Raw genomic sequence first — 13,875 nt, forward strand, 5'->3', positions numbered from 1 at the left:
AGGCTTGCCGGTCGGCCTCTGCGCATGCTCAGTCTCACCTGGACCCCTCCCTCACTCCCTGAAGTGTCCGCTGCTCGGGAGTCAGCGCAGGCGCAGTTTCCCACGTCCGTGCACCTCCCCAGCTCTGGGCTCGGGGGCACGGTCGGGCGTTCCCCCGCATGCTCAGTGTACCTCGGGCATATATATTTTATGTATATCTGTATATTTGGGTATATTACATATATACACGCACGCACGCACTGTCCCCTTGAGCCCTCCTGCAGAGGCTGGAGGACTCGTCACCGCCGCGCATGCGCTGATTCATGGCTGATTCATGGCCGCGGGTGGTCGCCGGAAGCTCCACGCTGAGCCCTCTCTCAGGAGCCTTCAGATCCTACAACGGTCTCCACGGGCGAGCGGGGGCCGAGACTCCCACGCGGAACTCACCATGACCAGATTTCCCAATTGGAGCAGGAGCACTAAGGGATTAGGGAGGGGCCCCGCAAGGTCTCCGACAATGAGAGTCACCAAAGGCTCTCCACAGCCCCCACCCCATCCCAGGCTCCGCCCCGCCCACCACCGACGGCAAGCGCCCAATCACAGGCCCGGCTGCCTTCGTCTCTCCGCCCCCAGCCTCCAATCACAGATCCGCTCCCTTCGCACCCTTGTGAGGAATGAATGCCCAATCGGGCCGCAGCTCCCTGCTTATTTCCATCCAGTCCCAAATCCCCTCGCTGTCCCGCCCCCGGAACATGAATCCCACGCCTCGCCTCCTATCCCGCCTCCACAGCATCAGTCCCACCGGGAGCCCTCCTCCCTCAATGCATGCGTCCCAGGCCCATCCTGTCCCGCCCAGCGCCCCTCCCCCAGAGGGTCAGTCGCAGGGACGGCACCCCAGTACTGCCCCTAGAGCATCAATCCCGCCCCACCCAGCCTCCTGACAGCCCCTCCCCCAGAGCACCAGACCCGCCCCGGGGCGCCCCATAACGAACCTCGGGGGCTGCTCCAGTTACCAGGGCGTGTTCGGAGACATCGAGCCCACGTTCGGCTCCCTTGACTCCAGACCACATAAGGTCTCCCATTCCGAAGTCATAACGGGATCATAGCTGCAGGTAAACACAGCTCTGGCCCACCAGGAAGCTTGCCATCGCCCACGAATGTTGTACCCCACGTGACAAAGAGAGCCACACACAGACACACGCGCACACACGCAGAACTTCTCAGCAAACAGAGGAGCGCACAGGAAATTCCCACCTTGGCCATGTCAAATAACTGGGTCACGTGATTCATTTGCAGTCCTCTGGACTCAAGGATTAACATTAACATTAACCTCGGATCTAAAGTCCTTCCGAATTCTTTTCCTGTTAATGTTGTAAGATTTTTCTAGTTCTGCTTTAGCTCATAGAGGTCTGCCCCGTTCCTTCTGAAAACGTCCCATTTTGTCCTTTCTGGTGTCACCTGTCACGCCTACACCACCATTCCTTTAGCCATGCCCCATTCCCGCTGCTATGGAAAGAGTGGTTCTGTGTCCGTGCACTCGGGAGCTTTTCCTCTTTCTTTGATCTCGTTGAGTGGGTGTAGGTTGAAGGGCAGGCAAAGTTCCATATTGCTCTCCAGGAAGTCCAGACCACTCCTTGTCCTCCGTCCCCTCCAACATTTATCCTTTTCCTCTTTTCCAGTCTAAAGAGTATGGGTTGGAACCTCAGGGCTGCTTTGATTAGTGATTGGGACCATTTTTTCATGTGATTATTGATAGCTTGAATTTCTTCCTCTAGAAACTGCCCATTCATGTCCTCCCGCCCATTTACCTATTGGAAATGGTTCTGCATCTTATAAACTTGAGAAGATTCTTTATTCTTTCTTGGATAATGGACTTTTATTGGACAAACTTAATGACAAAGATTTCTCCCTTCTAATACTAGTGGCATTAAATTTATGCTAAACCATTCAATTTTATATAATCAAAGTTATCTGTGCTACTTTGCGTGATCCCTTGTCACTTGTCATGAACACTTCATGTATCCATCCATAGATCAGAATGGCAATGTCTCTCTTAGTCCCCTAACTTAATTAGGACATCACCTTTTATTCTTAAGTCACCTACCCGTGTGGAATTTACCTCCGCATGAAGTGTGACATGTTTGGCATCGCACCAAGTAGCTAATTAATTCAGGAGTATTGTAATTTCTATCATGCTGCCTCACCCTGCCTGTGTGCAGTTATTTAGATGTCTTTACTTCGAAAGTGTTGTATAGTAGGATTCGTATAACTGATTGGCGGATCTTGGTAGATAAGTTCCCAAATATTTTGTACCATCTCTTTCAAGTTCTTCCTCCTGTGTTTTGTTGATAATATAAAGGCATGCTGAAGATTTCTGTAGATTTGCTTTATATCTCAGAACTTTATTGAATTTATTATCTCCATTAATTTCTTGGTTGACACTTTGGGGTTTTCTAAGTAATTCATCATATCTTCAAAAAAGCAAATATTTTGTTGCCTTTATGCCTGGTTATTCTCTTACTTTTTTTCTTTCTTGTCTTAATGCTATGGCTAGCATTTGCAGGTCTATAACAATTGTGGTGATGATGTTTGGTAACGTCAGAACTGCTGATGTAGCCATTCACATTGCCTGGTGGGTGCTGGCTTTGCCTCGACCACAGGAGGGGGAAATTCCCTATTGGTGAGGCATGTGTTTCTGACCCCAGACCTGATAGCAGCCCCTGCAGGCCTTGGTCAGCCCTCAGATCTACAGAAACACAAGGCTGAGACTCTCAGCTGTCATTTTCAAGTCCTGAATCATAGCAGGGATGCCAGCATTCCTAGCACTGGAGCACACAATTCAGTGGCCTGACTCTGGACCACTCCAGGATGAATGAGAGGCGACAGTGAAGGTGCCTGGCCTGCCCCATCCATGGAAGTGCATCAGTCAGGGCACTGAGTCACACCTCTGGTGGGTGGCTCATGGACTAAAGGACGATAGCTGTAGCCTTGGTTTGACCTACTGCTCACCGAGCTACTTCTTTTGGATTCTGGTAGGAAGAGATGACTCCTAGAGTTACCACAGGAGGTTTAGTGGTGGCTCACTGATACCAGCACCAGCAGTCAGTGGTCCCAGAGGCAGTCAGCAGAGCAACAGCTCCCCATGGGTAAGGGGGGAGAGAAGGGAAGAGCCCAGGGACAGAGAGGGAGACCTCTGGGCACCAGCTGAGAGCTGGAGGCCATCGAGCAGTCCACGGATCACCAGCGAGGCGGGGAGGGGGAGGGGTTCAGTGTGCCTTATGTAATTCTTCTGGGCACATCACCCTTTAGCCATCTGGATGGGAGTGGAGCATCACCCTTAGCCTCTAAGTGAGGAGGGAAGCATTTATCCTTGAACACCTGAGCCACTACAGGCCTCATCTCCCAAGGGCCACCCAATGTCCCAGCTTCACCACTGCCTTGGAGGGTGTAGCAGCAAGCACCCCAGCATCCCCAGCGTCCCCAGGGTGGCTGCCAACACAGGTTCCTGGATCTGCTTTGATAGAGAAAAAAAACCTCAAAATGGGTTAACAAGCTTACTTTAATCAGTCAAACATATATCGTTTACTTAGTTCAGGGGAAAAAGGTCAGCACCCCGAATTTCAGAGTATACAGACAGAATTATCAAGACAGAGAAACAGATCAAGAAGACAGATTTCCAAACTGTCCAACCATTACATCCATACCAAACAACATCAGGGTTTTTCAAAGCCGGGGGGCTCTCAACAACAGCCTCCCAGAGTCTCATCTGATCAAATCACAGAACAAAGCCTCATATCAGGGTTTATATAGCCTTCTCCTGGCTCAGAGAATGTAACAACCTTCTGGACCCACCGGCCAATCAAAAAGTATCTACTGAAAAACAAGCCTCCCACCCCAGGCTCCAGGTGCACTTTAGCCTAGGGGCAGGGAAGATCTTAAAAATTTACATTCCTATTACAGAGGGGCTGGCTCTATACCCCGGGGATGCAAGCCTATGCAGGTGCACTATCAGAGAAGGTCAGAGCATGAGGTTAGCGAAAGCAGCTAGCAAACTTCCATATGAAAACTGTGTCACAAACTAAAGTTACAAGCTCAGCCCCCAAGACTAAGGTAAAGTTCAGAAGACATTTAAAAGTTACTAGTTTAAAACTCCCCCCATACATACACACATGCATGTGTGTAGGTATACATATGTGTGTATATATGTGTGTGCAAACATACACATATGTATAAATGGAGAGAGAGATTGAGATTGGAAGAGTACCCTTCTTTTCCTTTTACTACAGTTTATATTTTACTGTAATTGTTATTTGAATGTTTGATAGAATTCACTTGTAAAGACCTAAAGACTTTCTTTGGGAGTTCCTTTATGGCTTATTATTTTTTGTCTGATATTAGGTTATATAAAAAAGTCAGTATCTTCTTTTGTTAAGATATTTTATATTTTTATAAATATTAATGTATTCCTTTAATTTATAATTTCTATGAGCATGTAACTGGGCAAAATGGTTTATGATAACTTCTTTTATTAATTATTTATATAACAAAACAATAACATCATTTCTCTTCAATTGTGAATTCTTTTTTTATATAATTTGATTTCTCTCTCATTTAAAAAAAATCAGACTACTTTAAAGGTCATCTATTTTATTGTTGTTTTAAATACAGTTCCTAGGGGATGCCCATCAATTGGAGAATGGCTAAACAAGTTGTGCTATTTGAATGTCATTGAATCCTATTGTGCTATAAGAAATGAGGAGCAGACAGACTTCAGAAAAACCTGGAGAGACTTATATAAACTAATGTTGAGTGAGGGGAGCAGAACAAGGAAAACATAGTACATAATTATCTGTGATGACTACCTTTGATGGACTTGGCTCTTCTCAGCAACACAAGGTTCTAGGACAAGTCCAAAAGACTCATGATGCAAAAGGCTGTCCACCCCCAGAGAAAGAGCTACAGTGTGTGAGTGCAGACTGAAGCAAACTCTTTGCTCTCTCTTTTGTATTTTGTTTTGTCTCTTCTTTCTCGTGCTTCATTCCCTGGGTTATAATTCTTTAAGGCTTGACTAATGTTTAATGTGAAGGGATGCATAGCACCTGCACCGATTGCATGCTGCCTTGGGTGGGGAGAGGGAGGAGAGGCAGGGAAAGGAAATTTTGAATTCAAAAACATGTGGAACTGAATGTTGTAAACTAAAAAGAAATAATTTTAAAAGAAGAAAAAAGCACTTTGATCATACAAAAAAAATTAAATATAGCTCCTAGATATGTCAGTTCAATAGATTTTTTCCTTCTGTTTTATTATTCTTTTTAACTTATAGAATTTCTACTTTAATGCTTAGTTGGAGCTTTTTTGGTTTGCTGTCATCCCCATTTAAAAAAAAAAGTTAAACCATTCATTTATTTGTTTCATCTCTTGTGTTGATGGTAGAAATTAGAATTATAAATTTGGTCCTATGAACTGCTTTATGTGCAGCCTATCTTTGCTTGTGTTGTCTCATTGTTTTTACATTTGCATAAAATCTTCTCATTTCCATAATTCATTCTTTGTCATACCAGTTGTTTAAAGTTATATAATTTAGTTTACAATTATTTTTTAATTCTTTCGTTAAGGAACTTAAGTATAATTTTTGTTGTAATACTGCTTTTCTACATTTTTGGGTAAGGTCTTTATGTATTTGACCTGTTTTTTTCTTTCTTTTTTTTTGGGGGGGGGTGCTGCCTATAATATTTTTCTTTGACCTAGAAATTCTAGATTTTGGCTATACCACTCCCGGGAGTTTTCATTTCAGGGTTTCTTTCAAGAGTTGTCCAGTGTGCCACATTCACAATACACTCTAAAGGGCTCCTTGACCTCCTCCTGTGAAATAGAAGAGAAGCTGATTCGCTATCTTTCACAGTGAGAGGGATACATGTCATAAGTATAAGGATGTGAGAAACAGAATACAACTACTAAAACCTATTTTTTTTAAAGTTGACCAGCTGATTCTTTGTGTTTTTATTTACTGTGTTTCCCCGATAATAAGACCTATCCCGAAAATACCCTCTGTATGCACCGTCTCCCCCCCCCCCCCCCCCCAAAGCCGGGCTCTGAGCTGCATCCAATCAGCGCTGCAGCAGTGAGCGCGTCATCCTGTTCTTCCCCAGTGATTTGCTTGCTGGCGCCGTGGAGAGCAGTGCCGCGGAGGAGAGCTGAGGCAGGACCACACAAGCCCTCCCCTGAAAATAAGCCCTCTGGTGGTTTTTCTTTCCAAAAAAAATTAATAAGACAGTGTCTTATGATCGGGGAAACACAGTAGTTATAGGGAATTTTCACTGACATTTTCTTGAACCATGATATCTAAGCTTTCTTGGTCCTAATATTCAGAAAGTCTGATATTTTGGGGGTCTTCTCTCCTTGCTCTGTTTACCAGGGAAGCTGTGCTTTATATTATTTTTCTTACTTTGTCTTCAGGCTTGGTTTCACTGAGTGGTTTGGCTCATTCTAATTTTGAGAGTGGCTAGGTGGCTAGTGGATACAAGTGCTGGGCCTGGGGTCAGGAAAGCTCATCTACAGTTTAAATCTGGCCCCAGACACAATAGCTATGTGACGCTGGGCAAGTCACTTCACCCTGTTTGCCTCAGTTTCCTCATTTATAAAATGAACAGGAGAAGGAAATGGCAAGCCACTCCAGTATCTCTGCCAAGAAAACCCCCAAGTGTGTCACCAAGAGTCAGACATGACTGAACAACAGCCACAAAACGTTTAGGGAAGACACGTCTTGGGTGAAGCCCGCTGTCTCTTAGGTGCCAGTTTTTCCTCCCTCACTATGACATTTTGCATCTCATATAATTTCCTCCAGATGCAGTTGCAGTGCTTCCAGGCAAGACATTTTTTCCTCCAAATCTTCCTTGGGCTTGCTGTGGTTGTCACTGTCCGAGGTATTTCCTCATCCTATCTCTTGTGTTCGTTGGCTTCCTCACATCGGTCACTTCGGAATCTAGGATGGGAGTTCTAGACTTGGGTCAGGCTCCATACCGATACTCTGGAATGTGGCAAGCAGGTCTCCATGGTCCTGAGTGTGCTGGCACTCTTCCTCAGGACTCCAGGGCTGCTCCAGAGCTAGTCTGCCCTCTTTCCCAGGGTACCCCCTGAATTAGGTTCCCCCCCACCCCAGGCCTCTTTCCCTGCTACTCAGTTCCAGAGCTGTTGTGACCACTCCCATGTTGGGTTCCTTCTTACCACTGACCCTGAACTTTCCACTAATTAATACTCTGCCTGAAGCTGCCTTAGCAGCTCCCACTCAGGAACCTCTGATTTTCCTGGGCAAATCTTTATCCAGTGCATTTCCTTGAGCTACTAGGCTCAGATCCACCCCATCAGGCAGCATTCTCTAGTGCCTGGCATCTTGTGCCAGTTTTACCCCAGTATGAATGCCTAAATGGCTGAAGGATTCTAAAATCCTCCTTTACATTCCTGGTCTGAGTGAAGCAGGCTACAGGCGATTCTCTGTATTCTTCCAGATGTGTACATTTTAAAGTATCTCTGGGGTGTGTGTGTGTGTGGGGGGGGAATCTGGGCTCCTCACAGGCCCTAGCACCTGGTTGTATACATACAACACCAGCATTTGAAGCACTGAGTTTGCTGGGGAACTATACATTCATGTTGTAGTCGTTTTGTATGTTGTTTCTCTGGTTCCACTTACTTCACACTACAAGCATTGGAGGAAGTCTTTCCATGTGCTCTACCCACTGAACCACCCAGTTGACAAAAATAATCCTTTCCAGACACATGAAGGAGATTATCTCTGCAAAATTAAAAAACCGGTTAGAACGGGTGGCTCACAGGAGGCCATTTCCTCTGAAGATGGCATTTCTCACTGTCTCTGACCCTGATTCCTTATGTCCGTTGCTTCTCACCTCACCGTAATATTCTACTATGCTGTTTGGGGGCCAGTCGGTCCTCAAAACAGGGGCATCTGTTTTGTTTCTGGAGCATTGCTGCCACAAAAACACATGCTTTTATAAATGTTTTGCTGTATGTGGTGTCTCTTTTTGTCACTAACATCCTTGACATATATGCCTGGCAGTGGAATCTCTGGGTCAAAGGGTATTTCCATAACTTTTTTTGCAGAGTTCTAATTGCTTTCCAGAATGTTTGGACCAATTCACAGCTCCACCAACAATACATTAGTGTGGCTGCCTGTCTTTTCTGTCACTGACTTCTTTCCCAGGCCAATCTGTGAGGTGAGACCTCAGGGCTGTTCTGACTTGAATTTCACTTATTCTTAGCAACTTAGAGCGTTCTTTCACATGGCTGTTACTAACTGGCAATTCTTTGACAACTGTGCATTCAAGTTGGGCAGCTACATGGTATAATAGATAGTCTGAGCTTGAGGTCAGCAAGATGTGAATTCAAATCTTGCCTCAGACACTTGAGAGCTCGGTGAGTCTGGGCAAGGGACTTCACCCCTGGAGCACAATGCAATCTTAACTGTAGTCATTCTATATCCCAAACAACCAAGTAAATGAGTCCTTGGGCTTGTCATCTGACTGCTAATACAAACGATCAAACAAAAGATTAGATCCCAAAATAGCCCATTCTTTCAGATTGCTCTGAGAATAACTGGCCAGACAGGAATCTATTAATTTATGAGGTTAAAGTCAAAAACCTCTTCTGTTTTATTTTAAGGAACAGAAATTCAATACCATCAATCATCTTATTGACAAGGACCATTTGTGTAATGTCTGCCCCATCTGGATGTGGTTAACAACTGAACATGTTCTGTTACAGGCAACCCATCTCATAGACACTGTTCTCCACATACAATTGGAATTAATTACTTAAATATATCCACATATCCCAAGTCTTTTGTTACAACTGGAGAAAAGTAAGCCTCTTGTAAATAATTTGCGTAAGCACTGAACCAAGGATGGAACACCTCTAACTACCAAGAACATTGTTTCCTATATTTTCACATTTAGAATTAGATCCTCAATAGCTTCCGATCCTCTTAAAGGAATTGGAATTATTAGGATGGAAAATTTTTAAGAAAGCAACAAAATAGGGGTGGCTAGGTGGCAGAGTGAAAGAGCACTGGCCCTGGAGTCAGGAGGACCTCAGTTCAAATTCGACCTCAGACACTTCACACCAAACTAGCCGTGGGACCTTGGGCAAGTCACTTAACCCCAATTGCCCTACCATCCCCCTCCAAAAAGTAAAAAAAAAAAAGCAACAAAATCAGACAATCCTATAAGTCAAATGTAAGTAGTTACATGGGGGCATGTAAAAACATAAATTCTTAGAAATTTCAAGTGAACGGTAGGTTCCTAATTTGATGTTCTTATAGCTGTACTGTTAATAAGGTCAGTTATAAGGTTTGGGCTGGTTTTCACCACATGAAGCAGTTACTGGAAAAGCCAAATTCGAGAGGCTGTACCATGTATTAAGGTCTGTCTTATAAAATATATTTTTTTTCTTTTTGAAGGGGGGAAGGCAGGGCAATTGGAGTTAAGTGACTTGCCCAAGATCACATGGCTGGTGTTAAGTGTCTGAGGCTGAATTTGAACTCGGGTCCTCCTGACTCCAGGGCCGGTGCTACCCCTGTCATATAAAAGATTTTAACAGAACATCTGAGGAGTCTCTACAAGTAACTTAGAACCAGAGGAGGAGACGTGCCCCAGGACCTCCAAGAAAAGATGTTCCTAAAACCAGACGACTATATGAGACATCTGAGAGCCACGATGAAATCTGCTGATTAAGTGGATTTGGGGGGTAGGTTACTGAAATGCAGAAAGACTTGAAGTTTGGTGGTGCTGATGGTCATACTTCAGCTCTTTGCTTTGCTGTGTACTGAGTTATATCGTTTTCTTGGGATCATGCCGCTATTTCCCCTCTAAACTAGTCCATGGCCTTAGACATACACACTGTGGCTTGTACTATCATTAAGCAATCTTGCTGCTCTTACGTTGACCAGTCAGTAAAAACTGCGACAGGTCTCCCATTGACCAAAAAAGGGGGAAATTGAGAAAACCACGTCGTTCTGATTCCATTTTCTAATAGATTCTATCCTGTCTGTACAGCTGTACATACAGTATGTACAACCACCCAAGCTGTCTTTGTCTCCAAACTTCGTTCAGAAAGTCAGCTGCCATGTACTGAGTCCAGCTCTGCTGCGGACCCAGAAATGCCTTTGATTCTTCCTTTGCCCCCTCCCCCCAAGTGTGGGACAGAATAAAATGGTAACAACGGTGCTGATTGTGGCCAGGTTGTTTCTCTGCTTGTGCTTGTGTCTCCAACAGGACTCACTGGTAGGCTCCTCTATTTCCTCTGTTAACAACACTGCTCATGTCTCCCTTAGGGAACTTTGCGCAAGGTACTATAGGAAAGACTGTATGTGAGCAGGTCCCGAGGGGTGCATGCAGTGTACAGGGGGCTGGAGTGACCCCAAGGCCCACAGACAATGCAACTCCCTTTAAGTAAATGTAAACCAGCAAAAGAAGCTCCAGCTGTCCTATGGAGAAATTTGCCCATGACCCTGGAGCACCCTGGCACCCTGCCTTCTTTGTTCTGTTTCTGTAATACCTCACCTGGCCTGGCTTTGGTGTGGGGATCCACGATGTTACTTTGTCCTGCTGCCTCTTGTGAGTAAAGTCCCTTAAACAACCCAAGCAACCCTGAGAAAACCTCTTCGTGACCAAGCCTTTATGAGCCCCTTTCTTCAGTACCCTTTCGGAGGGTATGCCACTCTACAGCTGGCATAAGTAGGGCAGGAGAGCTTGGCTTCAGTCTTCTATTTGAATCCATAACAGACTCAGAGAAGGCATTGACACCAATGCTCAGGAACACCTCGGCTGCCGAAAACAGCACAAGAGCTTTACAAAAGGGTGAAGTCAACTCATGAAGAACTTTTTGTTCTCTCAGAGAAAATGAGGAGAGACAGACACACTTAAGAGAGACCGGATATAGAACTGCTAACTTTCTGAATGTACCGAGAGGACCGACCTCCCGAAGGCAGTGAAATGACTGAAGGAATGATGCCCGCAAAGCACTGTGGTCTGTGATCTCTGTTGTGTAAGACATGTAAGACACACAAATACACGCACACACACACATTATATTCTTTGACCATTTAACTGTTAGGGAAAAGGTTGTGTGTGTGTGTGTGTGTGTGCGCATACACACAGACATGCAATATTATATATCTAGTATATCTGTCATGTATTTAGAAATACCATGCTATTGCATACCACACATTATATACTTACACATTACTACCATATACATTATATTATTTCTTTTCATATATATGTGTGTGTACACACACACACACACACACACACACACACACACTCTCTCTAATAGTCATTCCCCAATAAATAGTCAAAGGATATGAACAAATGATTCTCCAAAGAGGAACTGCAAAATATTCACAACCACATGAAAGAACGTTCCAAATCACTAATAATCAGAAAAAGCCTGAGGTTTCACCTTACAACCTGCAAATTGGCAGAGAGGATTTTTAAATGGCACCATTTTGGAGTGTTAGGGAGATGATAAACCCACCAATACATTACTTGTAGAACTGTAAATTGGTACAACCATTTCGGAAAGCAAGTGATGCAAATAAAGCAGCCTTTGAACTGGTGACTCCATCTCTGTGCTTATACTCCAAGGTAACCGTTGTTAAGAAGCTTCCATAAACAACAAAGTATTTATAGCAGCACCTTTTGTGAGAATTGGAAACAAAGCAGATGACTAGTGATTGGGGAATGGCTAAACAAACTGTAACACACGAATGGAATGGAGGATTGGTGTGCTGTAAGACATGATGTGCATGACAAAGAGAGAAGCATGGGAAAAACTTTATGAACTGATGCAGTGAAGTCAGCAGAGACAAGAAGATAATACACATTAACTACAACAATGTAAATGAAAAAGATCCTACACACCAAAAAATCTTGGAACACAGCAACATTATAAAGCTCCAACAGGACTTGAAAAGATGAGACTACACCCCAACCCATCCCTTTATGAAGTTGGGAGGTCCACATCACGAACATTTTGACCTTTTTATTACATCAAATGGTTGTGCTTAGTTGCTCTATTCTTTTGTCTTTTAAAAAATACTGGATGACTCTCTAGGAAGTGGAAGGAGAAAGAAATGAGGGAAAACTACAATGATGGAAAAACCAAAAATATAAACAAACTTTTTTAAAAACAAAAAAAATTCAAATGGAAGACTTCTAGATATTAAATAATAAAATGATACAAGTATATTAAATAAAAGTCAAATCCAGACATGACAGGAATGTTAAGAATAAATTTGTCAGTTTAATTTGCATCTAGTTGGACAAAAATCACTTCCTAATAACATCCTTTATTTTCAGTTTCTTCTGATAACCTACTTTTTCATTGAGACTGGCAATTTGGTTTTTCTCTTATAACAGTTGAGTGCAGGCCTTTAGGTGAGAAGTATCAGTACAATTCCTGCCTAAATCTGTTACTTGTTGGGTGATTCAGGGCATTTCAATGAACCTTTCTCAGCCTGTTCCTGATCAGTAAAAAGAGGATAGGAATACTTCCTGTTTCAGAGGGAGTAGTTGCTTACACAGGACATATCCACCATTTAAACTGAACATTCAGTTTCTCCCTAGGAATGGAAACCATCTCCAGAATAGAATTTCTCATTGTTGGCTTCTCCAAGTCGTGGATGATGGAGTTATGAGTAAGACATGCCAGGAAGTTATCAGCTGCTCTGCTTAAAGCAGGGAGAGTCCCAGATGTCTAGAAAACTGCAGCCCCCCTCCCCATTACTACTATAACAAGCCTCTGGGCCCAAGCTCCTGCTCCACAATGACTTGTGGGCTTTTCCTTCCCGATGGATGTTGCTGTTCCCATGGCTTAGAGGGACAGGGAGTCACCAACTAGAATCTTTTGGGTGAGATGGAAGACAACCTGGCCCTGCCTCTACACTGACACTATGCCCTCCAGACCACCAGGCACTGCCATCTCTATGGGTGATGCCCCTAACTACCACAGGACCTCACCCTCTACCCAGCCCCTAAACCTTGTATTTAGACAAGCAGTCACTGACATCCCCCCACCAGCTCCACCCTTCTTTATGAAATGGCTCCCCCCAAAACAAGGTGAGCCCCTGGACTTCACAGAATTTCCCTTTCACTTTGTCCCCAAACACTACAGTGCTTGGCACACTGTAAGCACTTGCTAAATCTTTGAATCTTTCCATTTTATTCATTGATTCACTCTCTCAGTATCCGGATGGAGATCTGTTCCAAACCACTCATATCTTTCTTCTTTCTGGCCAGGTGGGCTCTGAGGACAAAACTGTTCACATTTCACCTTTCCTGTGACCTTCACCTAAACATTCTCCACTGGTTCCCCACCAGCTTCTGGAGTTCCCTTACACAAGCACACTCAAGTGAACAATGCTGCCGCAGCCCCCTGGCTCCTCCTGCCTGCTGTTGTTTACCTGAAATGATGCAGAAATAATGAAATCAGATGAAAATAGGAATAACATTATCACTTAAAAACATGCCAGATTTTTTTTTATTAAAGCAATTGGGGTTAAGTAACTTGCTCAAGATTACATGGCCAGTTATTTCTGGGTGTGGTGCTAAGTATCTGACCCCAGATTCGATCCCCAGGTCATCCCAACACAGGGGCCGGTGCTCTTACTCGCTGAGCCACCTGGCCGCCCCCAAACATGCCAGATTTCAAAAGGTAATGGAAAGAAAGAGAAACACTCTGCTTGTGAATGTTAATGTTATACCATTTTTACTCAAGAGACTACAAATAATGGGAGATTACATTTCAACTTGTTACATTTAAATAATTATACATTTGTATTTACTTGAAAAAGGTTTCTCCCCAGTATGAATTCTTTCATATTAG

General features: G+C 44.0%; 2 protein-coding genes across 2 annotated transcripts in view; both read right to left on the reverse strand.

Annotated features, from left to right (window-relative positions):
* LOC138171023 (zinc finger protein 793-like) overlaps window positions 1-2,422 on the reverse strand; it is a 14,936-nt gene extending 12,514 nt beyond the window's left edge. The window contains exon 1 of the mRNA XM_069100479.1: window positions 972-2,422. Coding sequence (XP_068956580.1) covers window positions 972-1,061 — 90 coding nt within the window. The 5' untranslated portion in view covers window positions 1,062-2,422. The remainder of the gene's footprint in view (window positions 1-971) is intronic.
* LOC138171025 (zinc finger protein 84-like) overlaps window positions 1-13,875 on the reverse strand; it is a 40,063-nt gene that overhangs the window by 13,912 nt on the left and 12,276 nt on the right. Inside the window, 1 exon segment of the mRNA XM_069100480.1 lies at window positions 7,667-7,672. Coding sequence (XP_068956581.1) covers window positions 7,667-7,672 — 6 coding nt within the window.

The sequence above is a fragment of the Petaurus breviceps genome, unplaced genomic scaffold (genome assembly GCF_028583685.1).
Source record: "Petaurus breviceps papuanus isolate PSGF00001 unplaced genomic scaffold, PetGlider_PUasm1.0 404, whole genome shotgun sequence".
NCBI classification, from domain to species: domain Eukaryota; kingdom Metazoa; phylum Chordata; class Mammalia; order Diprotodontia; family Petauridae; genus Petaurus; species Petaurus breviceps.